The sequence below is a fragment of the Mytilus edulis genome, chromosome 7, assembly GCF_963676685.1.
Source record: "Mytilus edulis chromosome 7, xbMytEdul2.2, whole genome shotgun sequence".
NCBI lineage: Eukaryota > Metazoa > Mollusca > Bivalvia > Mytilida > Mytilidae > Mytilus > Mytilus edulis.
In genome coordinates this window covers 29,767,520-29,795,245 of record NC_092350.1, presented here as the reverse complement: position 1 = coordinate 29,795,245, position 27,726 = coordinate 29,767,520, and the positions used below count along the sequence as shown (strand labels likewise).

At 30.9% G+C, this 27,726-nt stretch overlaps 1 protein-coding gene across 1 annotated transcript in view; it reads right to left on the bottom strand.

Moving 5' to 3' along the window:
- The window catches only part of LOC139481215 (uncharacterized), a 133,303-nt gene that overhangs the window by 97,187 nt on the left and 8,390 nt on the right, over window positions 1–27,726 (bottom strand). Inside the window, exons 10-25 of the mRNA XM_071264380.1 lie at window positions 27,062–27,271; window positions 26,789–26,831; window positions 25,657–25,811; window positions 24,166–24,333; window positions 23,468–23,677; window positions 22,968–23,010; window positions 22,421–22,581; window positions 20,241–20,417; window positions 19,035–19,247; window positions 18,200–18,242; window positions 14,715–14,884; window positions 14,105–14,161; window positions 13,638–13,832; window positions 10,477–10,681; window positions 9,250–9,352; window positions 1,307–1,460 (exon numbers count right to left, since the gene is read on the bottom strand). Coding sequence (XP_071120481.1) covers window positions 1,307–1,460; window positions 9,250–9,352; window positions 10,477–10,681; window positions 13,638–13,832; window positions 14,105–14,161; window positions 14,715–14,884; window positions 18,200–18,242; window positions 19,035–19,247; window positions 20,241–20,417; window positions 22,421–22,581; window positions 22,968–23,010; window positions 23,468–23,677; window positions 24,166–24,333; window positions 25,657–25,811; window positions 26,789–26,831; window positions 27,062–27,271 — 2,307 coding nt within the window. The remainder of the gene's footprint in view (window positions 1–1,306; window positions 1,461–9,249; window positions 9,353–10,476; window positions 10,682–13,637; window positions 13,833–14,104; window positions 14,162–14,714; window positions 14,885–18,199; window positions 18,243–19,034; window positions 19,248–20,240; window positions 20,418–22,420; window positions 22,582–22,967; window positions 23,011–23,467; window positions 23,678–24,165; window positions 24,334–25,656; window positions 25,812–26,788; window positions 26,832–27,061; window positions 27,272–27,726) is intronic.

The window sequence follows — 27,726 nt, the reverse complement described above, 5'->3', positions numbered from 1 at the left end:
GATTTTTTTTAACACATATAAAAATAATACGGTATTAACCTGCTTTTCCATGTTCAATATTCTATCAAAATAAACACCAAGATTTTTTTTTTTTACCACAGATGCATTGCTTAATTACTATTGATCCATCAAATGACAGATGAGAATTAGAAAATTCCTTTACACAAGGTTTTGGTGAAAATAATATCAGTTCCGTTTTGTCTTAGTTCAGTTTAAGCATGTTGAAATCATCCCTTCGTAAATTTTACGGACGTCATCACGAGTTGGTTGACCGTTATGGAATAACCGTTTCACAAATGATATCGGATATGTTCCTTACGTCGTAACTACAATCCCTTTACCTTTCATGAATGTGACCTACCGAATTAGACTATTTACCGGATTTGTTATCACATAAGCAACACGACGGGTGCCGCATGTGGAGCAGGATCTGTTTACCCTTCCGGAGCACATGAGATCACCCCTAGTTTTTTGGTGGGGTTCGTGTTGTTTATTCTTTAGTTTTCTATGTTGTGTCGTGTGTGCTGTTGTTTGGTTGTCTTTTTCATTTTTAGCCATGGCGTTGTCAGTTTGTTTTAGATTTATGAGTTTGACTGTCCCTTTGGTATCTTTCGACCCTCTTTTAAGCACACCCGTTTATTAATGTCAGGTAATCAAGTCTCTAGACGTGAAGATATGTTGTCCCAATTATCGAGTGGTTTTATAACTAAGTAGACATTGGGTCATCAGCATACCAATGATAGCTAAAGTTGTGTCGCCGACATATTTCACTGATCGGTTTTTCAAAAATACTATACAATCGGGGTCCAAATATCGAACCTTGCGGAACGCCATATTTGATGTTTATTACATCTGACAATATGGAGCTAATTGCAACACAGTTCTTAAATCCACTCCTTTGTAAAATGCAGGAACTGGCGATTCTGCCATTGAAGTATTTACAATCTTGGTTATGATAGGTAGTAAATTAAAAAATCAAGTAATGACAATAGCTTCCATTATAAAAGAGAACTTAATATGCATATACTTTTTTTGTAATGTCTAGTATCATTTTGCCTTATTTCACGAATAAAACCCAATGTTTGGTTTTATACTGATGGCCATGTAAAAATTAGAGGAATTATCAGGCGTTTTTTTTTCTCTTGAAGATGCAATTCCAATTATATCCTTATATTTACGAGGAATAGTAGTAATATCTAGAATAGACAACTTGTATTAGTATACAAGTCTAGTTCAGGTTGATTCATGATTTAGAATTGACCGTTCAAAACAGCTATATATAACCTTGCGTCAATTGTTTCCTTACCTCCAGTGACATGGTTGAGGGGTCCAGTATCGCCAGCAAATGGAATAGAAGCTGGGTTGTTTTTACCAAGTGCTTTCATTAAGGATCTAGGACCAGTCTTCGTGTCACTTTCTGGAATGTATGTCTCTTTAAAATTTTCCTGTCTCTTTCGATTCTGTAATTTATTACATTTATATAGTTTAAAGATAATGCAGAATAATTTTCTCAAAGTTTAAAGCTTAAGCACTTATTAATCAGAACTATTTCACAAAAGCTTACAGCAGCTACATGATTATTCAAAACAAAACCACAAAATTTCTGGCAAACAATAACTGATAAAGTTGTTTGGTAATTAATAAAACAAATTCACACACTTTTATCTATTTCAGCGTTAAGCATTATTTCCAGGCACTAATGGAACAAAAGAATACAAGATAAGTCGACTTACTCGTACGTTTGCTTTCACTTACATCAACATTTCCAGGCATACTAGAACCAATGCATAGAGGATAAGTTAATATAATGTTGAATTTGACTTAGCGATCATGGTCTATAAAAAAACGGAGACGTAAATGCTCTTTCTGAATGGTTGAATGGTTAAAAACTGTGAGATCTTTAATACAAATCAGAATGAAAATAACTGCATAGTTCTTTGCATATACATTACATGTTATATCAATCCGTAAAGACCAGAATGTTGTAAATCAATGAACCTGTCCTACCTCTATGTTAAGGATTCTTGCTGCTCAGTTAAAAAAAAATATAGGGGTCAATGTGCTTGTTTTCGAGATATTAGCCATTGCTAAGATGCTAAGTAGCAAGATTTCAGTCTGAAACGGTCATTTTGGTCTGATCATATCTTAATTGACTGGATTTACCGCTAGAGAAATACGTCAAGACTTGTTAGACCGTTAAAACGCCGTTCCGATCGATAGTCTCATTAGGTAAATCAGTCCGTTTAGGCATGTCAAGATAAACAAGACTGAATCTTCTAGCGAGCTGTTTAGATCCGTTACGTAGGTGTCAGACCAAAACAGATCAAATCTCAAAATTAACATTCAAAATTGTCAGACCTTGTTCAGATCCGTTCAGTATTCTGGTATGATACTGTGAGTTACGCCCCTTCTGCTTGATTAGCGCATTTTAGATTAAGTATATATTTATTAGAAGTTAAAGTATTATATCTCTCGAATAAATAATTATAAAAAAGTAAGTATTTAAAAGATAAAATCCTCTTCTGATTCTCAATTTATGTTGTTGTTTTGTTGAGGAGCTAATAAAATTATTCGTCTATATATGTTGCTTACTTTTTAATAAATGTTAGTTTATTTATTTATATTAAATATTAAATGCAAGGAGGTATGTTAATCTTATACACACAAAAATGTTTCACATACACCCGTTGTGAAATAATGTTTCGTATTTGAAAATTAGTAACGGAAAAATCTTAAACGTAACCTAAAAAAAATGAGATGTGGTAAAATTGCCAATGAGACCATCCACAGAAATGAAGCGGAAGCAAATTAACACATGCGTATATTTCTTGTATGCCCTCACCCCCTTTTCAACCCGTTTAGGTTACCAAAAAAATTCTAACATAATTTTATTGCCATTGTCTTCTTGTCTAAAGCAGAAATTAATCACGGCTTGATTTGACTTCTTAAACTGGCCGTTAATTAATGTCAATGTCCACATGCGTAATTAATGACAACTTATCGGTGGGTGTGTAAATACTGTTGTGTTTACCTAGATATTGACACCTGTGTGTAATATCGCTCTGCAAAAGCTTTGATGTAAAATATATTTACATGCATTTTGATTTTAACAGTACGAATTTATATTGGTTTATAATACAATAGATCTGTTAAGATCGATTAACAGGTGAAACTTCTGACCTGTGTTTTTAAAGAATAGGCACAAATTTATGTTTAATGTCGATAATGGTAGTTACATCTATTTGGATATCACTTCTTTCCAAAATTTAGTACTAACAATAACATTTCTTGTGGATGTATTTTCTTATTTTGCTTGGAAAACGTCTTTTTGTGAATTTATTCAGCAACAAAATAAATCTTTTTTGAATACCATACAACATTTAAAAAAGAAGATGTGGTATGATTGCCAATGAGACAACTTTCCACAAAAGACCAAAATGACACAGACATTAAAACAACTATACATCACCGTACGGCCTTCAACAAAATTTGTTTTTTAAACGGAATGTCGTTTTTCTTTCCTCTCTTATTTTCAAGGGAAATCGACAATTTGATTTAACCCCTCCCCCCTTTATCCTCCGGTCCAGGAAAATGAATTGACATTGATAAAATGCTGTTTTTTCACAAGATCTACTTTGGAGCAGAATCTCGGACTTATACATTTCTCTAAACGCCCAAGCATACAGTTCTAAAACTTGTGTTTTTTCTTGTCTCAATTACCATGTACATGCATGAGGATAAGAATATGGCACCATTTGTAAAGATATCTTATGAAGGTGTTTCACGGATATCATGGATGTAAGAATAATGTGCAAAAAAGTAAGTCTGGAAGCGAGGTAAAAAAAATATGGATAAAAAAATATATAGAGGTGATGAAATATAAAGATCATATTGTTTAATTGTTGGTTGTTTAACATCCAGTGGCAAATATTTGATGCATTTAAGGCAGGCAAATATTTAGTAGAAAGAGAAATGGTTAGAAAAATAAAAGATATAGAAAAATAGAAATGAGGATCTGAACTCTCTTCCCCTAAAAAAAATATAATAAAAAGGTACCGTAGGGCTAAAAGTTAAGAAATAATTAATGAATTTGTGTATACGTAAACTATAGTATTTAAGCTGTTGATGTTTGACCGTCAGTTTTAATATATGCCATATATGTTTTATATTAAATAAAATAATGAATCTGAATCTATTATAGCTTAGTATGTGTAATTTAAGGTTCTTACACTATTATATATTTCTGAACACTATACCAATAATGGATAATGCAAAATATGTGAGCGCTGCATGGCTGCATGGCAAACCATTGTTTAGTGTTCAAAAGAAACTTTTCACTTCTCTACTTACATAGTTAAGATAGTATTCCTTGAAATTGTGTCAGTTATATAAAGTAGAAGGTATTTGTATTCTATTTATTAGGCAAATTGTATAATTATTTTTAAATTTTATATTTCAAAACTATATATACTATAAGTTGTGAATTGTGATTGATTGTTGGTTGTTTAAACTCCAGGGGCAAATATTTCATGCATGTTCAGGACGAATTGTGGGTTTATGACATGGAACCCACCAGTGTAGTTTTCATGTGGTGTAATATTCAAAAGTAAATTAAATCTAATTTTGAACAAATCGAAAATTAACGGGAGCTAGACGCATGGATTACCCGGACCTATCAGTTCTTTTCTATGTTCTCAATGTGTGTTTTTTTCTCGATTTATTTTAGACTTCTATATAATTTACGATTATGACATGACAATAAACGGAAAACTTCACAAGACTTACATAGTTATAGTTTTTCCCTGTCTCAAATTTACAATAACTCAAATGCAATTTATAAAGAAAACATGAAAAGTTAAATGATAATGCATATTCATTAACACTATTTAAAAAAAGTAACATAAACATTTTAATTAAACATATTTAGATTACGCTTCCAAGTGTTTATCCCGACATCCGTAATTTTTAAGGGTATAAAAATTATCTGTTACATCAAGTTGACAAATTTTTCACCACGGCACCAGTCTGTAATTGCATAAATATTTACTTACAATTACTTGTAAACCATTAAATATAAAGTTTCAGATGCTTATATTCAATGAATAAATATTATTTCGGCAATCTGTTGATTTTTAACTGAATTCGAAGCGGTTTGCGCAGCAGTATGACTTTGAGCTACTTATGTTTTTTAATATAAAAAATGTTAAATAATTAAATAGGAAGAGGTAAGAATTAGAATTGACTATTTTCTTAATTTAATTAAGTGGACATGGTAGACTTTCATTTAACATCAGCCGTCTTCTTTCTAATATTTATGTTATTTTTAAAAGGGGAGCAACCCCTGATAAACACTGGGAAAGTTTCACCCGTTTTGTGTCCAAATTATTAAAAGCTGAACACGATTTAACACGGTCTGACAACATCTTAACGTAATTTTGTATCCATGGTCTGTTTTGGTCTGAAACCGTCGTAACAGATCTTAACAGCTCGCTAGGAGATTCAGTTTTTTTTTTTTTTATCTTGACATGCCTTAACGGACTGATCTACCTTATGAGACTATCGATCGGAGCGGCGTCTTAACGGTCTAAAAAGTCTTGACGTATTTCTTTAGCGGTAAATCCAGTCAATTAAGATATGATGAGACCAAAATGACCGTTTCAGACTGAAATCTTGCTACTAGTGTTAGAATTTTGGCGGGAACATGTTCTCTCTTGATTTTTCATAGCTTTATCACTGACCAGTTAAAGTTCTCACAAAACTATTATAAAATAAATAAGATTTTATAAGACTTTTACAAATGGCTTATAATTATACATGTAAAAGATTTATAAAAACAAAAATGGGGGTCCATGGGCAAATTTTTAAAAGGCATTGAAATGGATAAAACCAGAGGGTTCCGAAAATCTGACAAAAATTCCAAAACATGACAAGCAAACATCCTTAAACATGTTGTTATCCCTTCATATAAACCACATATTTGTAAGAACCTATAACAATTTGTAAAGAAAAGCTAAAATGACTATTCAAGATGTTCAGGGGGACATGAAAAGACCAAGCGTCAGTCTGTTTGGTCTTTAAAGTCACTTAAGAACAAATCTAGCTAGATTTTTAAAAATCCTATTGGCATCAATAGTGTCCATTTCACAGTATACTTGTTCTTGTACTTTTGACAGTGTATAGTCAAACTCTGCAAAAATCAGTCTAAATTCCATTAAATTGATCAATTTACCAAAACATACCGTTATCTTGCTCTTCGTAATTAAACACGAATCCGTTAAATACACTGCCAAAATGTACCCAAATTCACAAAAAAAAAGATGACTTTTCATTACTTATTTTTGTCCAATTTTGGACGGTGATGTTCCTTTGCACCGTCTTATGATGTTAATGTTTCCCCGATATGCACAATCTGTAGGGACGTTTTGGACATAAATGGGCTTAATTTATAGATCACTGTTATTTTATTTAGTCGGGGATCTCGTTTTTACAAATTACTTAAAAGCATTACTAGATTCTTCCAGATACAAATATTTGGTTTGCAAGTTAGGCTGTACTTGGAGAAAACCTATTGCAAACGGAATATCACATCCTAAATTTTACGGTGGTTCAACACTGTAATTAGATCTTTGAAGGCGTTTTTATCGGTATAAATATTTAAAGTAAATTATAAACATACTGAATATTATTGTTATACACATTTTCACTTTTACGGTACTTAAATTTTTCAATAATACCTATATTTTGGCGTAAGCCTGTATAAATACACTGCATCATCTGATGTCGGTTTTTTGTTAGATGTTATGCTGATTTATATCGATCTGATGGGTTAAATTCTTTGCAACTGTTTTTTTTGGTATATTTTGTTTTATGTTGTGTTGTAAATATAAAAACATGTGGTATGATTGCCAATGAGACAAATCTCCAAAAGAGACCAACAATATACAGAAATTAACAACTATAATTCACAATGAGCGAAGCCCATATCGGATAGTCAGCTATAAAAGGCCCCGAAATTACAATGTTAAACAATTCAAACAAGAAAACTAACGGCCTAATTTATATACAAAAAATAAACGAAAAACAAATATTTAACACATTAACTCATCAGATGAATAAAAACACAAATACTACAAATACAAGTCGACATCCGAACAAGAAAAAGACACTAAGAACAGATCTGAGGGTACTCGCAATTACTGACAGCTAGTTCAAGGCCACTAACAACTAATAAACAAATCATTCATCTTAGACTTTTAATTATCAATCCGTACACATCCAACATTCAATGGATTGAGTGTAAAGACGTCATTAACAGTCAGTGAAAAACATGACCTTGTACAATACCAAGATACATGAATGTGTATATGTATATAACAATAATATTGTGTTTCCTATTATTTACTGATAACAAAATCAATTTTAATGCCAATTGAACAATATTCAATGATCTAATTTCAGTGTTGAATTGGTAACCTTTTAGAATAAATTTATTCGAAGGATAGATACCTTAAACTGGATTGTTTCTAAATTTCCGGACATAGCAAAGAACATTTCATTTAAAATGGTGTTGGCTATTCCGTTTAAAAAGTTTTCTACAGGTACAACAAAACTTTAAAACCAAATCTTTATATCTATGAAAGAATTTCGAAAAGGTTTGAAGTAATTTGTGGTAACGAATTCCCTGGCTTAATAACTTACCGTAATACATAGATTACGTTCGTTAAAATCAAAAACGTCTCACCACTTTTCAAGTTAGGGTATGGTTGAGTACTCGCAAACATTTTACTCCTTACTACATTCTTAAATTCTTTTTTTGCTTGACCCAAGTCGTGAGCCTGTCGATAAGTGGTTGTCCATGGTTTATGTCTGCCATCTTTGGTTTTCGTAATTTGTTTTGTTTTGAATCTTTTTTTTTCGGTAAATGGCCCTGATTATAAAGTGCAATGCCGCAAGATGCAGACATGTAAGAAAGTTAAAATTAACTTATTTTGTCAAAGTTTTATTTCAAAGCGTTCATTTGTACATCCAAATTAAAATAGGTGAAGATGGATTTTGGCAATATTTGACAAAATCGGCCGAATTTCAACCAACTTTAGGACCAGGAAACATGGAGCGCAGGCGTCGACAAAGTAAATATTCAAGGTAGACATATAAAATGTCTCTACACACAGTATTGTAAAAGATCTTTGTTGTCGACTTATGCGCTCTATGTTTCCTGTCCAATAATCGATGGGAATTTAACTATTTTCATTGACTTTTGCGTGGAAAATAAAAATAAGTACTATTTGTGACGTCAAAAATAAAACGCAGGAACGTAAATATTCAAAAAATGGCTTATTTCCTATTTAGTCTATATATTAGCTATGTTTCGTTGTGATATTGGTCAATAAATTCTTATTTGAAATTAAGCTAATCTACCATTAGCTCTTTTGGGACCAGTTAAAAATGAGCATAACATAGTATTCAGAAACAAAAACATGGCAGATTTTGATTGGGTGGAGTGTGCCACAAATAATTTTTTTTCCACTGAAACCTTATTGATTCTTGGTTGTAGCAATGACAAAATAAAATGTGATTCCTCCTTCAGAAATAGTTGAGATTTTATTTTCTTTGTTGTTGAATGCATAAATTTTACTGTGCGAGAATGATGGTCACCCTTGACAACTGTAAATTACACATAGAAAAGCAACGCGACCATATCATTTTTTTTTTATGAAATATTTTAACACAATAAATATTCTTTATTTTAAAAAAGGTTTTATAATAAAAATCGACTAAAAAAAATCAGTACAGCAGGAAACATTACTATTGTCGTTAATGGAAAAATCAATTGTTTTTTTTACATTCTTTAGGACCTTACCGAACCTACTCCTTAGTCATGGCGGGGACTTTTATAACCGACTATAAGTTGCACATTGTAAATACAGCTGTTTCTCAAACCAAGCCTCTTTTGGGGAGATATATTATTCGTAGATAATAGATAATTTAATTTTTGGCAATACTAACACATTCATTTATTTTTATCTAGATAAATGGTAATTTTCTTCTATGGGAAGGGTGTGGATACGATTTTGCAATTATTAACCAAAAATATCCAATATCTGAAACAAAGTTGAAAAGTCCAACATCGATTTCAAATCCATTTGACTAAAATTTGTAAAACAAAATAACTAGTTAAAAATTATGCGAGTTTTTTAGTGGTTTTTTTTAGAACAGTATTTTGCTATCTCTCTGATTTTATTTTCTTACCTCTGTTTCTTTAACAGCATTAAAAAAGTCTATATAAGCACTTTCTGATGCTTTTTGTCCTGACAACAGTCTCAAGCCTTGCATCATATTATTTGGATCCAGGCTTGAAAAAAAATATAAAGATAATATAACAGTTATCTTTTTGTATTTCGGTTAAAAAAATAATATATTGTAAAACATTATTAATAGTATTTAATTAGTGTGTTTGTAGACTATAGATACCTCTAATAAACCTAATTATGTAGTAGAATTCAACACTTAACAAACGGCTAAAAAATAAGAATACATCAAATATAGTATAATAATACTTGTATTAGGAAATAAAAGAAAACCTTCGAATAACAAAAAAAAAAAAAAAAAGAGAATACAAATCGTTTACATAAACATCTTGAAAATGTCCGATCGAAATGTAACTGATTTTTTATCTCACTTATTGTTTTACAAAACATGATTGGAAAATAAAAACACAGAAATTGTAAATATTTTTATGATAGGAAAGGCTATTAAAGGTATTCAAATTATAAAAAAAAAAACAATACAGCTTAAAAATATATTATAAACTTGCATATATAAAAATATTATTCAATTAAAAACGAGTAATAATTTATTGTATAACTAATCAAAGAATTCAAATTTTAGCAAAATAATAAAGAGTGAATGAACGATATTTCGCATTTGCTATAAGCGGATTAAAATTTATAATCTGACATAATGATTTCCTAAAAAATATTTTTCTATATATGAATACTTTGACTAGTGTATCGTTCTATACTATTGATCAGTGCTTTTAAATGGAAATAAATCAGTGCACGTGTGTAACCTTTTAAGCTTTTTATAATACAATATACTATAGGGCATTTTTGACACACGGTCGCAAACAATCCTTTTTTTCTTCTGAGACACGTGCATGTGGGCATGAGTAGATATACAATGAGTCATTTCTTCTCGGCTAAACGCAATACCAATTTGTTTCGATAGAAGGTCAACGACTTGACAATAGTTATTATCATGTAATGTGTAAGGAATGACACAATCGGGTTGATTTCAAACTTGAATGATTGGTTTTCATTTAACGGGGAAAAAGTGGTATTTATTTGCATCCAATGTAATTAAGGACACCCGTAATCAATATATCAAAGCAAAACTTACATAAGGCGTATTTCAAATAATTATATTAAAAAAATCAACAGCAGTCTCTAATCTTTGTATATTGTTTCATACACATACCTCAATGCACTACGCTTTCTTCTTTTCTTCCTTCCATGACATGCAGTATTCTTAAGGTCTATGTCTTTAAAAAGTTCAAAGGTCTGTACACCAGTAGTGAGATAATGAGCGTTTAAAGATGCTGTCAATCTGTATTTAGTTGGTAGTTTGTAAACGGTTATATGTAATTGAAATGAGTCTCCTATCGACTCAGATATGACATCATCTACAAAAGATTATTGCAATCAACATTAATAATGTCATTTATATTAATAACATGAATATAAACGAATTCATTTATTTCAAGATAAATGGTTGTTCGGTGAGCTGCTGCTCACTATTTATACCCCTCCATTTACTTTTTTTTATTCTGCTCGGGGTTCGTGTTTCTCATTATTTACTTTTTCTATGTTGTATTTTGTGTACTGTTTGTCTTTTCGTCATTTTATGTTTTTCTTTTTCATTGCCAGTTTGTTTCTTTACTGATAAATATGAATATCTTTTTAATATCTCTCGCGTCTCATTTATATTTGAGGTTTAGAGTGCGAAACGTACATTCTGAGACTAAATTGTGTGCTGATGCCTCAAGTTAAAATTGGTATGCACTTCCATTAGCAACAGAACAGTATTTGGTACATGATCTGATCACACTTGTCTTATTGAGTTCGTGTTGCTTAAAATTGTCTATGTTATATTTTGCACACTCTTGTGCGTCTTTTTTCCATTGTGAGTTTGAATATCAATTTGGTATTTCTATTGAAGTTCTTACATTCTTGAGTAATATATATAAATACCTTATCATACAACAAAAAATATATGATCTGTAGATTTTTTAATTCAAAAACTATCCCCAAATGATCCATATCAACTACATGTAAGAAAAAATCTTGATGTGGTATGGGATTATAAGTTAAAATAATAGAATATATTAATGAATTGTCAAAATGCAGTATCTATCATGTCTATTGTGATATTATATATTAAAAATATTTTAAAAATGATAGATCATCGAGCATTTTCCCAAGCTGTAGGTTTTGACGAAATGACACAATGATTATGGATTATATAGGATTATATAGGAAAAGAAATGATCGGGTCACTGTACGTTGTCTTTTCAACTTCAGAAAATGCACTATTTCACAGTAACCTGCCCTGAAACAATAACTAGAGGCTCTAAAGAGCCTGTGTCGCTCACCTTGGTCGATGTGACTATTAAACAAAGAAAGCAGATGGATTCATGACAAAATTGTATTTTGGTGATGGTGATGTGTTTGTACATCTTACTTTACTGAACATCCTTGCTGCTTACAATTATCTCTATCTATAATGAACTTGGCCCAGTAGTTTCAGTGGAAAATGTTAGTAAAAATTTACAAATTTTATAAAAATTGTTGAAAATTGACTATAAAGGACAATAACTCCTTAGGGGATCAATTGACTATTTCGGTCATGTTGACTTATTTGTAAATCTTACTTTGTTGAACATTATTGCTGTTTACAGTTTATCTCTATCTATAATAATATTCAAGACAATAACCAAAAACAGCAAAATTTCCTTAAAATTACCAATTCAGGGGCAGGAACCCAACAACGGGTTGTCCGATTCATCTGAAAATTTCGGGGCAGATAGATCTTGACCTGATAAACAATTTAACCCCATGTCAGATTTGCTCTTAACGCTTTGGTTTTTGAGTTATAAGCCAAAAACTGCATTTACCCCAATGTTCTATTTTTAGCCATGGCGGCCATCTTGGTTGGATGGCCGGGTCATCGGACACATTTTTTAAACTAGATACCCCAAAGATCGTTGTGGATAAGTTTGGATTAATTTGGCCCAGTAGTTTCAGAGGAGAAGATTTTTGTAAAAGATTACTAAGATTTACGAAAAATGGTTAAAAATTTACTATAAAGGGCAATAACTCCTATATGGGTCAACTGACCATTTCGGGCATGTTGACTTATTTGTAGATCTTACTTTGCTGAACATTATTGCTGTTTACAGTTTATTTCTATCTATAATAATTTTCAAGATAATAACCAAAAACAGTAAAATTTCCTTAAAATTACCAATTTAGGGGCAGGAACCAAACAACGGGTTGTCCGATTTATCTGAAAATTTCGGGGCAGATATATCTTGACCTGATAAACAATTTAACCCCATGTCAAATTTGCTCTAAACGCTTTGGTTTTTGAGTTATAAGCCAAAAACTGCATTTTACCCCTATGTTCTATTTTTAGCCATGGCGGCCATCTTGGTTGGATGGCCGGGTCATCGGACACATTTATCAAACTAGATACCCCAAAGATGATTGTGGATAAGTTTGGATTAATTTGGCCCAGTAGTTTCAGAGGAGAAGATTTTTGTAAAAGATTACTAAGATTTACGAAAAATGGTTAAAAATTGACTATAAAAGGCAATAACTCCTAAAGGGATCAACTGACCATTTCGGTCATGTTGACTTATTTGTAAATTTTTCTTTGCTGAACATAATGGCTGTTACAGTTTATCTCTATCTATATTAATATACAAGATAATAACCAAAAACAGCAAAATTTCCTTAAAATTACCAATTCAGGGGCAGCAACCCAACAAAAGGTTGTCAGATTCATCTGAAAATATCAGGGTAGCTGGATCTTGACCTGATTAACAATTTTACCAGATGTCAGATTTGCTCTAAATGCTTTGGTTTTTAAGTAATAAGCCAAAAACTGCATTTTACCCCTATGTTCTATTTTTAGCTGTGGCGGCCATCTTGGTTGGTTGGCCGGGTCACCGGACATATTTCTTAAACTAAATACCCCAAAGATAATTGTGGTCAAGTTTGGATAAATTTGGCCCAGTAGTTTCAGAGGAGAAGATTTTTGTAAAAGATTACTAAGATTTACGAAAAATGGTTAAAAATTGACTGTAAAGGGCAATAACTCCTATATGGGTCAACTGATCATTTCGGGCCAGGTGAGTTAAAAATCAAGCAAAAATAATCTTCATTTGTAAACATATAAGCCTTTATAGGTAAGAACCTTAAAAATTTATTTTTTAAAATGAAAATTCAATATCAGCTATCTGCATTCCTCATAAAATTGTGCGGATTTGAATGAAAATCTAGACCTTAGATTCTCTGTTATTTACAATCAAGGATAGCGGAAGACCACCATGCTACCTTAAACATAACTAATATCACCTGCAATGATGTTTCTTTGCCACTTTTTGCGCTCAATACTAAAATCGAGCTGATCACAAATATTCACTCCGAATGATGTACACACTTTTCTTTCTGCGACCTTAAACACAGCTTCAACACAGCACTGTATACTTTGACAATCTTGTGTCATTTGACAAACTACATTTGGCTTCTGAGGCAGCATCACAGAACATGCTAAACATTATAAAACAGAAATGTACAAATCCCAAACATAAACAAATAATGGTCTGTAAAGCATGAAGATAGTGTTGTCATTATATCATTGAATATAACCTAAATCTTACAACAACCTTATTCTATTTTGTTTGCATGCATGTCCTGTTTTTATCAATGTTAAATATCCCTTCAATTTTCCCTGAATTAGTCCTTGCAAAGAAGCCTTCATAATAAATCTACATACATGTATATGAAAGTTGTCTATAAAATAATAATATTATAAAACGTACCTCTATCAGTTGGGATTAAAGATAACTCTGTTACTTTCCAAAAATCATAGGAAATTCCTATAAAATAATCAAACATACCAATAATATCTGTATTCTATATATATCATGATTTATCAAATAGACGTTTAATTCCATATTTAACATACATTTAATTTGTAGTTTCTCAGCATTTTCAACTTATTTTCCTTTAAACGATATTTTTTTTTTAAAATAGAACATTTGTTCATTAAGAGTAATCTGTCTGTCCCATTTTTCCAAAACAACATTTTGATTCATTTTTTCCTTAATTATCAATTAGTTCATAAACAGAGTTTTAATTAATCAAGTTTTTCATTACTTTGTATAAAAAATTAGAGCATCTTTTAATATATCAGTTTAATTAATTTTGTCAAAAGTCCTTCTGAATATTAAACATTCTTGTTCATATCTGATAAAGTCAAGTAATAGTATTACTTTCCAATTTCATTGCAGGTAATGAATCATAATCTTTAATAAGTCTTCCTACCAAAAAAGTATTATGTATATATTTATCTACTTCGATCGTAAAAAAATAAATTAAAAGAAAATTGCAAAATTGAAACAAAAATCTAAAACAGATATTTTTTTTTACCTTTAAAAGGCGCTTTGTCATCGTCAGGGGAACAAACTGTGTACAAAAGATCAGATGCTTTCATAACAGATATTTCTGTCTGGCATTTATTACTTGTAGCATCAAAACAGACTTTAACTTCAGCATCAACAGAAAATCTAGTCTCAGAAGGTATATTTCTCACTCGAAATCTAAAATATTCATATGACACGAGAGATATCAAACAAATATTCAAATTCATAAGTATAAAGCAAACTGACATTGACATAGAAAAAACTCTTAACAACGAAAAGACAAACAGCAGTTTAGGAACTACAGCATAGAAAAGTAAATATGAGCAACGTAAACCCCAAGAGAAACCGGGTTGATCATAGATCGAATATCGAACCTAAAGTGCTACTTATTTACGAACAACGATGATGGTGAGTCTTATACGGTAGGTCACATAAGAGGAAAATAGTACTGGATTGTGGTTACGACTACAATAATATATCCATTGTTATCTGTGAAACAGATTACTATAAGCTAGAACTATCAGCCAACTTGTGATGACATCTGTAAAATTTTGGAAGGGATTATTTCAACTTCAACACTTCCAACTCTTCTCCCAAAAGCTTACTTGTAATCAGCAACTATCAATCAAGGAAATCATGATAGAAAATGCAAGCTCTAGAAAATCGTATAAACACTGCAGTTCATAAGTATACTAATAAGGCCACACCAATTTAATTTCTTGTTCTACGGATTTTTGGACTCCAAAATTTGGGGCGCGCGAGCAATTTGAAAATTTTAATTAAAAATATTTAATTTGAAAATTTTTGAGGCGAAGCTTAAAAAGTAAACGCGAGCGATTATAATTTTTTTTTGTAAACATAAAATAGTAGGTTTTGACAATATTAAAACTTGATTTATCACTGGTACTTTGACATTTCTTTAATTTCTGAAGTATTTTTTCCCTGTTCACCAAGAAATAATTAAATCTGGTCTATGTATGTGTAACTGACAATGAGACAATTCTCAATCCAAGTCATAATCAGTTTTGGGGCAACCCCTTAATGTTATAAATATCCCTTTTACATGTTTTATAAGGGATCAATATAAAATATAATATATTTGTTTGTACAAAAGGGCTCATATTTTCTCAAAGAACTATATATCTATCTGGTATTAAATGGTCAAAACATGTCCAAGAATTTTTGTTTAACAGTTTAATATTATTCAAAATAAGTGGACCCCTCTTTTAGAAAAAGTTGTTTAACATATGATGTAACTTTCCTCTTTTTGAGTACAAAATTCTAAGTTTTCAAAGGTTTTGTATAGAAGAACTATACAAATCCTTGGTATTTCTATTTTCTTTTCTACATCAGTAAAATGACCCCTTGTCTGAGGGAGGTTGTTCTCAACCTGATAATAACAAACACAGGTCAAATTACGGCCTTTTACACAGGGCTTTGATAGAGACCAAACAGCAAGCTAAAAAGAACCCCAAAATTATTAGCGTACACAATTCGAACAGGAAAACCAACGATCTAATCTATATATCCGAAGCGGAAAATACCAATGAACCACATCAACAAATGATAACTGCTGAAGGACAGGCCCCTGAATCAATCAGGACAGGTGCATAAACATGCAGCGGCTATGGATAGTTTGTTTCGCCAGCATACAATATAATTGCAGTTGAAGGCAAATCCTTCGGAAGTTCTTTGTACTTTATTCTTACAACGAACATGTTTTGATAGGGAATATAAGTAAGGGCAAAGAAACCAATTTTTTGTTCTTTACAGTTCCCGCTGTTATAAATTTACATCGGTGCACTCTCACTTTTGATGAATAGGTTTCATGCTAAAACAAATATTCTCACAGATACACAGTGTGGTGGGGTGCTTTTATGTTTAAAATCGTTATATACAGGTTAGACTGATTTTAAAAACAAATGTTGATATCTTTTTATAATATTTACAAAAAAAACGGTGCGGGAAATGGACATGATTACATTTCCGGATGCGGGAAGCGGGAATATAAAAAAAATAAAAATATTCTGTTTTGAAAAAAATAGGTGCGGGCGGGTCCGTCGAACAAGAAATCAAATTGGTGTGGCCTAATAAAAACAATTACATATTCACACTTTTGTGTTTATTTAAATTACTGACTTCAATATTCGAAAGTAATGTAAAATGCTGTCAAACGATGTTCCCAAAACTACAAATATAGTGAAAGAAGTTAAGTTTGTTCAACGCACTAGTATCTTTAGAGAGACACATACATGTGTGACAGTATTGTTTAAATTTTTTTTGTTAAAAAGATATTGTAAAAAAATAGATTTATTTTGTGGCGATCAAAGTGGTATGTCCTTTACGGTTTTACATTAGACAAGCATCTGCCACTGGTATTTGTATAATGAGTCAGTCATGACTACAAGGCCAAAACACAAAGTGCAATAAATCGATATTGTCTCAAAATCTAAGTATCTATATTATTAAATGAGAAGACCTCATTTTGTGTGTCCCTTCTCTTCCTTCCACAATACATTGATCGTTATGACTTTATGTCCTACAGGTACCATGCATAGTCTCATTTGTCATCCTTCCTTATGATTATTCAGTTTTCGTTATTTTGGGAGGAAAATGAAAATAATGACGTCCTGATATTGTTTCCGTCATCGGATGGACTTTTAAGTCATAGACAAGACTTCCGTTTAGGTCTGTTTTAAAATTGTCTTAGTACTTGAGGACAGGACTCGGAACAGGACAATCATTTTCACGTTTTACTGTAACCTTTGGTCATACTAATACTATGGACAAAGTAGTTATATTTGCTATTTACAATCAATTCCACGATTATCCACGGCGGTCAATGATATATTATACAGAGTAATATATCAGTGACTGCCGTGAATCGCTAGTAAACTTGGAATTGGTAGTAAACAGAAAATACACTTTATTTTTAGTATTTGTATGTTCATAGTATACAGACAAACAGAAAACAAAAAATAACGGACTTTGGAACGAAGGGGGAGGGCTAAAAAATTGTCCTGTCACAACCGGTACCCGCCGAGTCTAAGACTTTTGATACCTTGCCTCAATTTCTTCCAGTCATAAAATCGTTTTGGAAAATTCATTCTACAACAATGTATATACTTCATCACGAACTTAATGCCCGCGATTTCGCAGGTGTGTTCTAGTGTATATTGTTTTAAGGTGGGGATCCGAACAGTTTTCAAGATATTTTGCAATTGATGATATAAAGGAGTCATGGCTAAATGTATGCGTCAACACCGTTGAGTGCACAGTTTTTATGTGAAAAATCTTACGACATTGATTTCAAGGTCAAAGTTTTTTTTATAGTTTCGATTTTTGCTATTGTAATATCGTTTCATATACTGTCTCATATATGCATGTCATCGGTATCTCTCTTTTTTACAACTTTTAACCATTTATAGCTAAATCTTGATTTATGGAATATGATAATATGTCTGAACAGCAACAACAAATATACCAACTCACATCAGCCTGAACACTCCATGTATCTGAACTTCTTCATCTTTGTCTGTAAATAAAAAAAGAGTTTATTAATAACACAACAGTTTCATTACTTTTATATATCCATAACATTTGAATAGTAGAATAATACCATGTTCCTGTAATTAACTATGTACCGGGTTTGTAATAACATGAGTAACACGACGGGTGCCACATGTAAACTAGCAACTGCTTCCCCTTTCAGAGCACCTAAGATCAACCCAAGTCTTTTGTGGGGTTCATGTTGCTTAGTCTTTAGTGTTTTATGTTGTGTATTATTATTTGTCTGTTTGTCTTTTTTCTTTTTTTTAGCCATGGCATTGTCAGTTTATTATCGATTTATGAGTTTGACTGTCCCTCTGGTATCTTTCACCCCTCCCTTAATCAAATGCTTTTACATGTATATTTAGACAATTCACACGGCATGAGAGCATTCAATTAACATTTTAATCTAAAGAGTATGGTTCCTCATGTACCTTCTTTGGTCTAGTTTCTCTACTGAAATTTCGATAGTTGATTTACTCTTGATTGTAATAGGATGACTTCAATATTTTAGGATTTAAATCATTTAATAGTAGATTTGTTTAAAAAAAAACCCACATACTTTCATTCGTTCTGCAATCTCGATTTAAACAAAATAATGGCGCCATGATGAAAATTTTACAGTAAACATGGTAAAGTTCAAAATTATGAAATATATTTTCATGACTCCTGCAAAGGTCAATCTGCATTTCCGTCATCTCATCTAACAAGAAAATTATGTATGATTTAGTAAACAAAATAATTCAGGGATATGAAATATAAAAAAACGATTTCTTACCCCATTTGTAGTTCAAAAGCGGAACTTCATATCGGAGATTTTCCAGATACACTACCAACATATATTGACATGTATCGACTTCTAAATAGGCATTCAATGATCTTCTGAAGACATCAACATATACACAACAAGATATTCTATTACAGGCAGATGACATGTAACATTTTATGTTGTCTGGCAAAACAGCAACCGGCGTACTAATGTTTGGACATGCTGAGAGGAAACGAAACACAACCGTTATGCGATCTATCTTATTTTAATATATATATTTAATTTTAGCTTTAAATCACCGACAAGGCACACATGCCATTACACTTTTAATTAAAAGTTTAACAAATACTATAGCTAACTCTATCAAAATCTATTAAAACATCTGGCTGTTTTTAACAGAAAATACATCTTATATCTTGAATATAACAAGAGATAGTTTATATACATATGCAAAGTATCATATAATACCAAAATTTCAATCCTTAAAGCTATGATGAGTTTATATTTCCGTATTACAAGTAATATATTTAGTTGCTTTGTTACAAGTTATAGATTAATTATGTTACCACATTACAGCTGATACATTACACGTTTGCTTCCATATAAGCAGAGAATTATTTATTTTTTATACTGCTGTTTTTGTTTTTTGTCATGGCGTTGTCAGTTTTGTTTTACATCCAGAAATATTTGTCATATTAAGGGCGATAAAATAATATGTTAAATATGAAGAGATTTATGAGTCACCTGTTTCTTGGTGGTTTCATGTTGCTCAGTCTTTGGTTTTCTATGTATGTTTCCGGACTGTTTGTCTGTTTGTCTTTTTCTTTTAAACCATGTCATTGTCAGTTTATCTTCGACTTATGAGTTTGATGTAACTTTGATATATTTTGCCTCTCTTTACAAAGGAGGGATACTTTTGTCACATTACTAGTAATATATTTTACTGCCTATTACAAGTAAAACATTATGTTACCTAATAAAAAGAAAGATTATTATAATGTCATTGTACAAGTAAGTAGCATATTTACTCATGTTTCATTATCTAAAAGTGTAAATAATTTTAATTTGAATCACAATACATTAGTTATTATTGAGAGGTTATATATATATAAGAAGAACAAAGCAATTGCGAAAGCAAATTTACATATCTAACATTGTTGGGCTGATGTTTCGACGAGTTATATCTTATATGTATATTAATGTAAAAACAAATACCATTATTCCATCCATTTACAGCCTCTCTATAGGGTGACAAATCTACATTACACCGACTTCTAGGTTCTATAAAATCTTCAATACCAAGGTCTACCATTAATTCATTTGCAATGACATCTCTGTTGGAAAGTGCTGATTCAATTTGTTTTTCTTGCATCCATTGAATCAATTTGAAGGCTAAAACAAGAATGTGTCCATAGTACACAGATGCCCCACTCGCACTATAATTTTCTATGTTCAGTGGACCGTGAAATTGGGGTCAAAACTTTAATTTGGAATCAAAATTAGAAAAATCATATCATAGGGAACATGTGTACTAAGTTTCAAGTTGATGTAACTTTAACTTCATCAAAAACTACCTTGACCAAAAACTTTAACCTGAACGTCGCACTATCATTTTCTATGTTCAGTGGACCATGGAATTGGGATCAAAACTATAATTTGGCATTAAATTTAGAAAGATCATATCATGGGGAACATGTGTACTAAGTGTCAAGTTGATTGGACTTCAACTTCTTCAAAAACTACCTTGACCAAAAACTTCAACCTGAAGCGAACGGACGGACGAACGGAAGTACAGACGAACGGACGCACAGACGAACGGAGGCACAGACCAGAAAACATAATGCCCCCCTTCTATCGTAGGTGGGGCATAAAAATATGAAACAAAATTATCAAATGCATATGGATGCTTTTATATTGTAGCTTAGATCAGATGACAATAAAAATGTGTCTACAGCTAGTTCAGTAAAGTTAAAACTCTTCATTTTGCATACTTCAATAAATTAAAGTGAAAAAAATAAGGTAAAATTAAATAAAGGTTGCAACCGTAACGTTAAGTTGGTCGTTTTCACAATTGACTATTGTTTAAGACATTGCTTGATTTAAATGCTTTCAAATATTCGATTTTTAGCATTCAATAATGTTTTTCTCCAAATTAAGTCTTGAACGAGAAATTGTGTAATACTTTTGTTTATAATTTGGTCAGAACCAACTGCTTTGAACACGGTGCATCAATTTTGGGCTGAGTTAAGCAATACATTTTGACTTTTAATTCGGTTAATAAGTATGTTATTGTAAAATACAAAGGTTGAAAAGATTAGTTTAAGACATATGTTTTTTTTAATTTTATCTTTCTATAACTTAAGTATGGAACTTTGGAATGAGGTTAGCGTCATTTGCTTGGTTATCTCGTTAAAATATTTCAAGAGGAGCACCTAGATAAAAGAGAGTAGTTATTTTAATCCACCTTTGGAATATTGGACCGTGAATGTTGGTCCCTTACATGTTCAATTCATAGTATCAGAGACAAGTAATGTCTATCGTTGAATACTGTCAATTGAGCTATAGCTGCTGTTTGGTTTTGTCTTTAATAAGGATAGCTGTCACTATGGTGAATATCCAAATCTTCTATTATTCCCGAAGTAATAATTTGTACAAAGACTGTCTTTTGAGACATACAAGTGTTATCAATTTCGATATTTTAATAAAATATCCGAATAATGTTTCAACCATTATAATATTGATTTTGTTATTAATAGATACAATTAACTAGATATGTATACCTTTGCAGTTTCTAACACTAACATTTAATAGGATGTTGACGATTTAGTCTCGGTAAAACCTGTTTAATTGATTTGATTATTTGGTCTTATTTAATAGTGGTATACTACGGTTCCAGGTTTGGTTAATGGTTATCAGGTATAATTTTGCCACAAACTGAATGTGTCTATACCTAGTCATTCGACAGTTATTCAGTTGTGGTCGTTGGTTGGTGACCATCATCATTTCTATTTGTTTTTGTTTTTTAATTTGTTTGGTTGTTTCACATTTTGTCATTTCGAGGGACATTTGTAGTTTACAATACTGTTAATGTCTTACCCATTGTTTCACAACGTATGGCGATTTAGTTGCTAACATCTATGTCATCTGGTCTCATTGGTAATCATACCACCTCTTTTTAATATTAAATGTACAAATATTTAGCATAATTCTATGTGTCTCAATAAATTACTACAAATATGTTTGTAAAGTACTGATGATGCGTAAATGTGCTTCATACATTGTAATAAAACATTTTTGTAGAAGGTAAACAAGCAATAAATTGTTATTTTTTTTAATGTGCAAGCAGATTCAATTTTCCTTCATCATTGACTGTATTTGACTTGGATAATACCTACCATTATCCAAGAAACCATTTCCACTATCACATTTTTTCCTGTCTACTAAATAATCATTTAAAATTGTCAAATTCATTTCACATCTGTCTGTTTCATAGCATACACTAATGTTCACATTTATTGAAAATTTGTCATTTATTTCATCAGAGTCTATTTGGTACCTAAAATATAAAAGAAAGGTCAATAACACTTTTCTTTATTATACAATATGGAATATTATACTAAATATGTACTTTTCGTCCCCGAGGGTATCACTAGCCCAGAGGTCGGCACTTCGGTGTTGACATGCATCTTTAGAAATTTTCTGTTACAAAACTTTGAATTTTTCGAAAAAACTTAGAATTTTCTAATTCCAGGAATAGATTACCTTAGACGTATTTGGCAAAACCTTTTTTGAATTTTGGGTCCTCAATGCTCTTCAACTTTGTACTTGTTTTGGCTTTATAACTATTTAGATCTGAGCGTCACTGATGAGTCCTATGTAGACGAAACGAGTCTGGCGGATTTGATTATAATGATGGTACCTTTGATAACTAATTATACTTACGTTATTTTGAAAATTTCTAACAAAGACAATGTGTGGTCTTCTCCTATAAGAAGTATTCAAATTAATATTATAACGCTGTTTCTCTAAAAAATATGTTTCTTTTATTTGCAGTTATATTTCATCAACATATCAGTCCAGAAAAAGAACAAGAAAACAATTATGTGCGAGCAAAATCAAATTTCAATAAAATGTCATACAAAGTATATATTCAAATCAATATTCAAAGTATTGTAAAATATAAAGTGACTGCTCTAGAGCTAAAAGATTCAATTCAATATCTAACCAAACATAACATGCATAAAGGATACAACAGATTTAGTAAAGTCTGCATTGACGAAACGTTTGTTTTTTGTGTTGATGTTGTAGACTGATTGTCTTTTTGAAGTTTTTTTCTATTTTAACTAACGAATATATATATAATGCAGCTATATAACACATGAAGAATGATAGAAAAATTTCAATATTACAACGGCAGCTTTTACAAAAGTGAGATTTCTTACCAAAGTTAAAGTTATCAAGCTTAATTGTCTTTTTCATTTTTTCTATCTGTAAGTTGATTCTGTTTCTACATTCCTGAATTTCCCATGATATTTGAACAGATGTGCTAAGTATTGGTGTGTTCACACAACATATAAATCCATAACATGATGACATGACACAATTCACACTGTCTTCATTCATAGGATTATCTTGAAACTTATTGGAACATTCTGAAGAAAAGTAGAAAAAAAATAAAGATTTCAAATGCATAAAATTAACCCAAAAGATCATCATCCCTGTCTTTCTCGAATATCTTATAGCTATTAATACATAAAGATGTCTTTTTCCTCTAATTTGACATCATTAATTTTGGTTAGGTTATGTTTTGATAGTACTAATATTATTTTTTCCTATTATTCTTAATATATTGATTTATTTCATTAAAACAATTGAAAAAAAAGTGAATGTTGTGTTTGGTAAATTATAAAAATCATAAATATAAAAGTACCTTTTTATAAAAGTACCTTTTTGTTACTCTGAAAAAAAAAAAAAAATCCTATTTCTTTGGGATGTAAATTACAATATGAATATCACTTTTAACCTTTCTCGAATTTTTCCGAATTGACATTTTATCAATATGAAAATACATAAATATTAAAAATAAATCAATATAGTTTATAAAATCATGTATAAATAAGACTTTCATAAATAGAAATACCTTTCATTTGATTGTTTTGAATCAAATCGATCTTACAGGATTTTTCAAATAAGTAATGGTCTATTCCCAAATCTTCTTTCAGTTTAGAAATTGCCAAGGTTGACATGATATTATTGGCAGGAACAAGATATGGTCGGTTTCTTGAAAACCAAGAGACTAGAGAAAAATCTGTGAGGAAATTATGTTAATAAAAGAATTAATCTATTAGAAAATGAAATAATTAAATTAATTTATTATAATCATATACAGTAAACTGTCGTTGTCTCAAACTCTGTTTTCTGAAAATACTGTGAAAGGTAAAATATGTACGTAGTTCAGACTTCAAAATACAGAGATTAACATGCATTTGTTGCAGTAAAATTCTGAAGAGTCGCAAGTTTTCATGAATAACTAAACTAAACAAGAATTTACTCAGTAAAGATGATTCACATCGTCATTTAACAAAGGTGCTTTAATGTTTTTGTTAATGGAAGTGATAAAGTGAAATAATTGAATAATAATTTGCTTTAAGCAATCAGTATGGTTCAATTTTGTGAAAATAAGCTGAGAAATATTAATGATGCATTATTCAATTGTAAGTGAACAATTCGACCTCATTAAATCTGTATTCATTTGAGGAGGGTGGAAATATATCAAAGGGACAGTTTAAAAACTCATGACCTTCACTTTAAAACCCCGCAGATAGACCTGAATTACGCACGAATCATGCGTGTTTAGTTATTGAAAGAAAACAAAAGATCAACATTGAATATAAAACAAAGGCAAATCATTTGATTGACCGATTCGACCCACAAACAAAATGTTATACAAATAAAAACGATAATTAACATATATTTTCAACCTATAATATAAATTAAACAGACAACTAAATATGTTTTCATGATTTTACTATTTTTCGGTGATGTTGTAGATATTTTATATTATATTTTAGAGTGTACTGTATCATATTTTAATGATCAATCGCATCGTCAGATTTATATATGGCTATTGATCAGACATCATTTATATCTAATATATAATAGTAGTAAATACACATAAATTTTATATGTGATACAACCAACGACAATCGTGTTATATCAGCTATCTGTGATGATATCGATATCAGTCACGGATGTAACGGCTTTATCACACCTTTAATATATATTACGTCGAATCATCGATGTCAGTCGCTGTTGCAAATGCTTTATCAGAGTCCTAATCTGTATGACGTCATGTCACATAAAATCATCTACGTGATGTTTATAATAAAGTTTATATGATTTGGCTTTTTCCATCTCCCACTGTTTTAACCCCCAACAAATATATAATCCGTCGAGCAGAGCTCTTTGGATTATAGTATTTTCTCGGGTTGATAAAGATGTGATATTGAAAAATCCATATTCTATCAATTTATATTCATATGATGGTAAAATAACACAAAAATAACAGATCATAACGGTTTCAATCAATATAATACATTATATTAAAGAGATAAAGGTTATAACAAAATACCTGACTTAGTGGACGAGTAACAGTAAGATTTGGGCATTTTTGTATCTTTTAAAACAGGTGAAGTGATCATACACGGTCCCTCGGATTCCATACACAGACTGATGTTGAAATTAATCATGTACTTGTCTTCTACTTGAAGATCATGTATCTTCAAACTGACGAAATAAAAAAAAAAAAAGAATGTTATAAAACCGAACAAAAAAGATTATATCTTACAAAAACTAAAATTAATCACTAGAAGACTGTCAATCTCAACAATATTTTAGTAAGCCTTCCTTTTCCCCTTTTTCCCTAGACGTTCACTTAGCAATATACAGGTGTTATGTTTTTTTTTATTCTAGTACAAAATATTCTATCACAAGGTAATAAATAATTACATAAAATATTATAATAGAAAATAATTACAAATATAAGTATATTAAACACTTTTACCAGTAAGAAATTTACAATACAAATATAAAGTGCCACCTGATAGTCAAAAACACGTGGCATCGTCGATCAGATAACGTTTAAAATTCAAAACCGTATTATAAAAAAACTATTTTCATATGTCTCACACTGAAGAATCATGGTTAATTCCTCAAACTTCCTCAAACTTTTTCCAATTTTAATTGGACGCATTCAATTAGCATCCTAATGAAGCTTTGGTAAATTTCAGGTTGCTTGCTCTTGTTTTCTATAGCTTTTGGTCATCTAACATTTCTTAATTAAGACCCTTGCCATTGCAATAAAAAAAAAGTTATGTATCAACAAGAATGTGTCCATAGTACACGAATGCCCCTCTCGCACTATCATTTTCTGTGTTTAGTGGACCGTGAAATTGGGGTCAAAACTCTAATATGGCATTCAAATTAGAAAGACCATACATTTTTTGAGTTAATCAATCGCTCTTCAAAATGGTTGTGACAAGATGCAATCAAAAGGAAATACCTTTAAAAAAGTATAAGGATATGTTTCTATCCTTGAATTAAATCTGCTAAATTTCAATACTATCTTTTATCTTAACAACATCTGACTTTAACTGTCATTATACTTTCATCAACTGTTAATTTGTCTACTTATTATGTTTATTAACACCATTTCATTATTAAAACTTTATATAAATACATTCAAATATAATATGTATACTTACTATACTCTTAAAACACCAACCAAATTATACTGAAGAGTATTGCCTAAAAAGAGAAAAAAAAAATGTATTTAAAAAGATTCGAACCACCAACCATGGACAAGCTAAAGTTGCATATTTGACGTTTTAAAAATGTGTTGTATTCTTATTCCACGACAGAGAAGTTTCAATTCATATGACAAGAAAATAATTCCCATAATCATCTTATTTACTGCCTCGATAAAATTTCAATGATCATTTTCAATTATCAAACTGCTGAAACATATCAAAACCTACCCCATTCATAATTCAATAGAGATATATTCTTCTGAAATCTTTCAAGCTGTAATGACATTGTATAGTGACAACTGTCAACTGACAATGCTAGGGACAAACTTCTTCCCATACCAGGAATATCAACGCAGCAGGTTATATCAGTACATGATGTATCCATGGAACAACGAACAGTAGATGTCAAGGCTGGCAAAGACTTAATTCTCCCACACACTGCAAAATATAAAGAAATGTCAGTCAATATCATTACAATTAATAATATAAGCTGCGACGGTAATTTACCTTATGCAAGTGAGTAGTAATACATCGGTTAGCTTTGAAAATCTCTTTACATAGTTTGGAAAATGAGTCGATTTAAGTGCCCTACAAAAAAAAATCTCTTAATTCGTATTACAATGTTCCAAAACCAACCATGTTCTTACACATGTACATGCTTACGTGCTTTAAGTCAACTATAATCCGATGCAGCTCATATTGTTACTAAATGAAACTCGTAAGAACACATGATAAGATATTTTAAACGTATAATGAAGAAATAAATATACAAAAGTATACCAAGAGTTACTTAGATTTATCAACTGAAGACCTTCCATCAATAGGTATGTGAATGAGTTAATCGTTGATATGTTTTTGTTTCATTTTAATCTACTCCATAGCATATTCTATTC